The following is a 7,119-nucleotide window of genomic DNA, read 5'->3' on the forward strand; positions in this document are numbered from 1 at the left end:
CAGGCGGTAGAGCGCACGAGTGCTAACCCGAAAGTTTCCATTTCGGATCCCGGGCGCAAGTCAGTAGGTCTCTATGAGTCCACCCAGCTCTGATGGATACCTGACTCACGTTAGGGAAAGTAATAGCGCCTGTGCATAGTGCTGAACACATACGCCGAATTCAAAGAAACAGGTGAACTCTACTTCATCTGTCACACGCTAGGTCTAAAAGGGTAACTTTACTACAAGTTTGTTATTCCAATGGATTTTAAATTTGCTTTATTCTAGTATCCTTCTATCTTAGCTCTAGCCGGCCTTTCCGACGTGAAAACATGTCAGCAAATATGGAAGCAGCGCCACTGTGACTGAGATTCTATTTGACCTAGATAACAACAAGGGCAGTCCGCCATTGGTGACATTTTCACAAGTCATTACCATCTTTTACAACCGGTTTTGGCCGGTGGATCTTATGATAGTAATAACATACAAGTGCAGTGTTATTTAGTGGCGAGAGGGGGGGGGGGAAGATAAATTTTTAATGTATTATTCCCCGCCCCCCCCCCCCAACTCCCAAAACAGTATTCGTTATTTCAAACCTCAACATAAATATGATTGTTTTTTTTTATCATAACGTGACTGATAGCTTGAATAAAGGGGTGGACTGGGCCCAGAGTTTCTCCCAGGCATCACTTGGGGTGGGGGGGGGTGGGGGGTGGCCGAAGAATGTCTACCGCCCCCTCCCGACAGAAATAGAACTTATATAGAAAATATATACTTTGACCAATAACACCCCCCCCCCCCCAGGAGAAAAATGTCTGAAAAAACAGTTGGCCGACGGAACACTGGTAAAAATCCCGGGGGACTGATATGACAAAAATCATGGAGGGGTGACAGGACAGAAATACTGGTTGGCCGGAGGACGAAAATCATGGAGGGGTGACAGGACAAAAATACTGGTTGGTCGACAGGACAAAAATCATGGAGGGGTGACAGGACAAAAATACTGGTTGGTCGACAGGACAAAAATCATGGAGGGGTGACAGGACAAAAATACTGGTTGGTCGACAGGACAAAAATCATGGAGGGGTGACAGGACAAAAATACTGGTTGGTCGACAGGACAAAAATCATGGAGGGGTGACAGGACAGAAATACTGGTTGGTCGACAGGACAAAAATCATGGAGGGGTGACAGGACAAAAATACTGGTTGGCCGGAGGACAAAAAGTTGGTCCACTAGGATCGATACTGTATTATCATTTTTGCTATAATTGTATGTTACAATTTGTAAAGTGGCCCGTACTACGAAAGCCACAGCGACCCATAGGCATTGATTGAAAAAAAATTGCACAACGAAAATTACGTTTTGGAAGAGGCCGCTGTTTAAAAAATTTCCCAGGCCACTTGGACCTAACCAGTCCAACCCTACTTAAATCTACAAATCTCGTTAATTAAACCACACGAAGATTCATTAGCCAAACCAACTCAAAGACCCTTTCAATCAACAGAGATTACATAGTAACTAGCAAGTCATAGCTGAAATAATTTTTATCTGACAGCGTCCAGATGTCTGCCATTACTGCAGGTGATTCGCAAGGTATTCAACCCTGTCATCATCCTGCACTGATGATTAAAACAGTTTCCCACACTTAGTGCATTGCAACATACCAGATCCAGGGCGAAGAACAACATCTGTGCCTACTGATATTTACACTAGTAATTGTTTATTATAAAAAGTTAATTATGATAAAATATCAAATCAAAGCAAGTGATAGATATTAGCATAATCTGAGGTAAAAAAAAATGTTTTGAAAAATATCACCACTCTTTCGTGTTTGCGTAAAGTTGTGATGGTAAATTTTTTAAATCTGGAACCATTTAATGTTTATTATCATTGTATAGATATTTTTAGTATGTCATGATGTCATGGATTAAGCCCATGTGTTAAATACATTGATCCTCTTTACTAAATTTTCTTTGTTATCTAAGTTTGACAAATACACGACATTCAGTGTTAATACATCTATAATTTTTTTTAAATAAATAAGAATAAAATGAAGATATAACAGTATAACGTGATTAATTGGATTCCACCTCCAACAAAATAATACACACCCCCCCCCCCCGCCCCAACACTGCACCCACCCCTTTTTAAAAATTGTCCTGACCTTTCCCCTGCACCGAAAAAAGCGAAGCCACTCTAACCGCTGTATTAGCCAATAAACCAATTTTGTTGGGTCACTGAAAATCGCTCTAAATGCTGACATTACACCATTTAACGCCTGCTGTAGTCCTATATAAGCTGGGCCATCACAATAGAAAGGTACAACAAGTGTTTTGCCAACTAGCCAGATTACGTTGTTTCACAGTTCCAAAATGTTCAAACTCGTTTTGGTTTTATCTCTTTGTTACATCGCTGCAGGTCAGTAGCATGAGAAAAACTTTTGGTTTAAATGTTTTCTTGCTGTAATGACATTCACGTTAGTTTTTTAAGTTGAAGCTTGTTAAGTTAAAAAATATAATTGAAAAACGCTGTAAATTTCGCAAGAATGTTTTAATCCTTTTAAATGTGTCTCTTGACTCTTAAGAAGTGCTAAGGGAAGTATAATTGACATAGAAAGTAGTAAATCATAACTAGTATCTGTAATAATGAGCTGTAATTTTGCGAGATTTTACAGAATATCTAATTATACAAGCTTAAATCAAACTCCATTAAAGTCAGTTTTTGTTTCAAAAGCTAGAAGCGATATATTTGTAATATGTAAGTTTGTAATTTCATAATTGGAATCAATACATTGCATTCTGTACGTTGTGTATTTGACTTCTACTTAAATTTGCGTCTAGTCATTTTCCAAGATCTGTTGCACACAATCCACTAAAATTGAACGAATTTTAATCAGATGATACTTTTATTTTAAGTGTTTTAGACTTATTGAAAAGCAACGGTAAAAAATTCGACACTAAGGATAGTAAACTTAGCAGTCAGTTCCGACTACTGTTGAATATAATATTTCCGCTATCCGGAAGTTGACGTGGACTTAGGTTGAGCAGCCTTATTAACTGAGTGGAGAGCATGACATTCATCCTGTTCAAAGCAAATGTCGGATTTATTTATTTTTCTATTTTTCTTTACAATCGAATGTTTATATTTGCGGTTTTGAAATCACGTTTTGATAAATAAGAATAGCATTTCCTACTTTATTTTAAGCTGGACTTTTTTAAAAAGTGCGTGGACATTTGAGGTTGGAGAAGTCACTTTTTGGGGTCTGGGTTCTTATTTATTGCATTATTTGTGACGATGCTTAGAGAAACATAAGAAGTTTAGCAGTGCGATGTCTTTTTATTTTTACTCAGCACAGGGCTTGCATGATTTAATGTTATTAATTGTTTTGAAACAATTATAATACTTTGTATTTTTTCAGATTTAATGATTCAGTTTGTCGCGCTTGATTACTTTCATTCTTCAGATTACATTATTGCTCATTATTATTTTCATTCAAACGCACCGAACAAACAGACAAAAACCGGGGTAAAACATGCTGTCAAAGATCAGACACAAAACTCATAGACTTACACATCTTAAAGACAATCGTGTAAGGTTTAGATGATCTTTAAAGCACAACTGCCATATTGTTTTGAGAATGTCATATTGTTTTTATTTTTAAGCAAACAAGATGAGTAAACAAATTAAAGAACTAAGTTTAAGTTTCCCTTGGCGCGTTTCTGAAATGCCAAGAGATAAAACGTACCCCACTATTTCGTTGATAAAATATAAACACTGTTGTGCTCAACTGGTATGTATTTGATCTACCCCCTCTATTGTGTTCCAGAATGCAGCCACATCAAACGAAGTGGCGGCTGTGACAGTGTCCTGGCGTGTTCCAGTCCTATAGAAAGTGTTGGACCAGATAATGTCGACAATCTCAGTGATGAAGCAGCCTACGAACAGTTTTGCCAGTAAGTGGCCTTTCTCACACACCTCTCCATGTCATGAAATATTGCTATTGCTGCGTTTTTTTTTAATTTTATCTTAAAAAATCATTATGTGTCATGAGCAAAACATATTTTTCTGGGTAACCAAATAAAATAAAACGGTGTCAGATTTTTGTAAAATAAAAAAACGAATCTCCTCCATTGATCTATGACACATATGTTAATGTGATATCGGCGTATGAATGTTTACCGCCTGTCTCAGCCACTTTTAGAGCCAATTACATATTAGTCTCAAGTTAGTACCGTTGACTATATGTCATATAAGGTATTGATATGAATTTAAACAAAGGATACAACATTCTACTAGTCAGGATGTGGCAGTTTACTCTACCCTGCAACTGATGTTTGTTGGAAATGTTGTATCGGGCAGTGAATATTTACTGGCAATATTAGCAACTGGCCTAGAAAGAAAATACAAATGTATGTATTGTAATAAATGTTGCGCACTGAAAATAGTGAAATAGTGTGCAATCTAGATCTCAGTTACAGCTAGCCGACGGTTAAGCTTGGCTAACTTTACTAATTATAGGTTTTTCTAGAAAATTGTCTCAAATATTTCGAATATTTTAAAATAATTAGAAATAAATTTAAAAACAGATGTATAAATACAAATTAATATTTAACTTTCCAGAAAAGCCACAGCCTTCAGCTCCTGCTACAATGGAGCTGAGGACGACTGCGACAACTCAGAGCTTAAGAATAACTTGAGGGGTCAGGTCAACGTGGCTAATTTCTTGTGTTCAGATGAAACCAAAGACGGTAATTCGTGTACATGAACCTTGTCGAGTTTAAGCTTTTCAAAAATAGCAGTATATTTGATTCGGATACTTTAGTACTGTAAAATTAAACTTATTGACTTCATTTTAATTTCAACCTTGCTAAATTCTAGATCGTTTAAAGATTCTAAAATTCATAACTATATACATTGTCAAATGAAAAACTATACTAAAAATATATTATTGGTTGTTCAAAATTCAGATATTTCTGCCTTGGCTGACTCTGAGTGCGCCAAGAATGAACTGAAGATGGTAGAAGTCCAACAGTCTGTCGAAGGCTGTATGATGAGCTTCCAAAACGAACTGCAGTTTGCCTTCATCTCTGCCATGTTGTCTGGTCAAGATGCTTCGGCCGTCAACTTTTGCCCGTAAGTTTATGAATTTGAGAAAAAAAAGTTTAACTTAGTGAAGAAGCTAAACACAAAAACAAACAAGATAAAATCCAATCAATTTCATTAAAATAAAATTCTTTTTAGTTGTAAACTTTAATATTGACGGTGATTTTCTGCAACACTATTGTGCATTACGAGTCAAAAGACATAAGCGTGCTTCTATTTCTGTCCATCCTAGAAAAAACTGCAAGGCAGCAGTTGAATGATTTTATAGCGTTCTCTCAATAGTTCCGAACTAAATAGTCTAAACATCCTGGGACTAGAGCTTATGGTTTTGGAATTGGCAAACATGCACACTCCAACCTGAACACGCCGTCCCTCAACCTACTATTGAATCTTTACTAAAGTATTGTGTAAATATTGTAGAAAGTCATTGCGGCATTCCTCATTGGTTATTTATTATTCCTTAGATTGGTGGATCAGTTGTCCGTTTGTGTGATCAACAAAGCTACCGAAAGCTGTGGCAGCAGTGTTGGAGGTTTCCTCAGCCGCTTGTGGAATGTGGCGACTGGACCTTCATTTGAACAGCTGGGTTGTGGCAACCAGGCCAGGAATGCTCGTGAGTTTTGTCAGAACTAACAAATTTAGAACGTGTTTGTTTTGTGATGTTTGTAAAGATAAATTAACATTAAAAACAAAATAACACATTTATAGATTTTAAAGTATTTGTATATATTTGCTGTTAAATTTAGCTTAATATACATTTTAAAAAATTAACTACAATTGCTCATTATGTCCACCAGGTCGAAGCATTGAGACCATTGTCCCACTACTGGCTAAGGCAGCCAAACTAAGGCGTTGAACATTTGATCCGGCACCGTTCTCAAGTTATTCTGTTAAAACATCTCTTATATTTGTCTGGTCATTAAAAATATGTTTTCATTAAAAATGAAATTGGTATGAAACTCGTTATTTGCGTGAGTTTTATAAGTTGCAAATAGAAAGCTTACATATATACACCACATTACTTTTCACACTATTAAATACACCTGATTACACCTGGGGGAAAGGAGGGGGGTATCGTCCTTAACAACCATCTGATAGTGTTTTAAAGCAAACATTTTCAGTGGCAGCATTGGTACTGTCGAATTCACAAATTATGAATTACCGAAAAGTAGAAAATAAAACAACTAAATAGCGGCTTTACGCCGCGGGTCGGCTCGTATATATATAATTAACTTCGTGGACACCACGACGCAAGCCAACTATCTTACTCTCCTCCCGCCCCCTTCCTCGTTCTCCAGTCTGGTGTGGTTCACGCCGAATGTTTACAAGAGAAGGAGACAAAAAATTAATGAAGCAAACCGTTTGAAATAGATATAAGGAGGCTGGATTATTAAGGTTCGATTTTCATAAAAAATCAAGCGAGTTGACAAATTGTTGCATACACCTATGCTCCTTAGAAAACCGAACTAATAACAATTTTTTTTTCATGAAAAACTTTTTAATGACAAAATTTTGTGTAATAAAATGTACAAACAAGTAGAAAATAAAATACACACTACTATTTAAATTACTATAAAGAAAAGCGTGGGCCACTTTAGCATCTATTGGATACCTGTACTAATATTTAGAAAGAGATCCACGCTTTTCTTTATAGTAATTTAAATAGTAGTGTATAATTACTTTTTAGTGCATTATTATATAAAAGCTTGTTATTAAAATGTTTTTTATGAATTTGTTTTAGTACTTTACATGTTTTATTTACACTAGATTTGCATGACTAAAAACCATTGCGCACCCTATTGAATCGCCTGTTTCAGCTTAATAAACGACTATAATACCCCAAGTTATTTATAGTATTTTGCCAAACCGAACACGGGAATGCCCTGGGCCCCAAATAGCATCCGATCTGGGCGCCTGAGGACTCCCGGATTCGATTCACTTAAAGACTATAGTAACCTATCTTATCCATACTCTATCGCACTGTTTAAAGCGAAATTATGCACCATAGCGCTAACAGGATAGCCCAGGGCGTCAA

At 36.6% G+C, this 7,119-nt stretch overlaps 1 protein-coding gene across 1 annotated transcript; it reads left to right on the forward strand.

Annotated features, from left to right (window-relative positions):
• Window positions 1–2,269: 2,269 nt before the first annotated feature.
• Window positions 2,270–6,043, forward strand: LOC131927190 (uncharacterized). Its single transcript, XM_059282913.1, has 6 exons — window positions 2,270–2,399; window positions 3,808–3,934; window positions 4,602–4,729; window positions 4,949–5,114; window positions 5,549–5,697; window positions 5,882–6,043. The coding sequence occupies exons 1-6, from the start codon at window positions 2,354–2,356 to the stop codon at window positions 5,938–5,940; spliced, it is 675 nt and encodes a 224-aa protein (XP_059138896.1). The 5' UTR covers window positions 2,270–2,353; the 3' UTR covers window positions 5,941–6,043.
• Window positions 6,044–7,119: the final 1,076 nt, after the last annotated feature.

This window comes from Physella acuta, unplaced genomic scaffold (assembly GCF_028476545.2).
Source record: "Physella acuta isolate Inbredline_101_S28 unplaced genomic scaffold, ASM2847654v3 ptg001380l, whole genome shotgun sequence".
In the NCBI taxonomy this organism is placed as follows: domain Eukaryota; kingdom Metazoa; phylum Mollusca; class Gastropoda; family Physidae; genus Physella; species Physella acuta.

Bases quoted from the DNA above. Each gene is read 5' to 3' on its own strand.
- LOC131927190 (XM_059282913.1), top strand. From the start codon at position 2,354: ATGTTCAAACTCGTTTTGGTTTTATCTCTTTGTTACATCGCTGCAG. The intron at 3,935-4,601 runs GTAAGTGGCCTT...TTAACTTTCCAG, and splicing joins GCCTACGAACAGTTTTGCCA to AAAAGCCACAGCCTTCAGCT. The intron at 5,698-5,881 runs GTGAGTTTTGTC...TATGTCCACCAG, and splicing joins CAACCAGGCCAGGAATGCTC to GTCGAAGCATTGAGACCATT.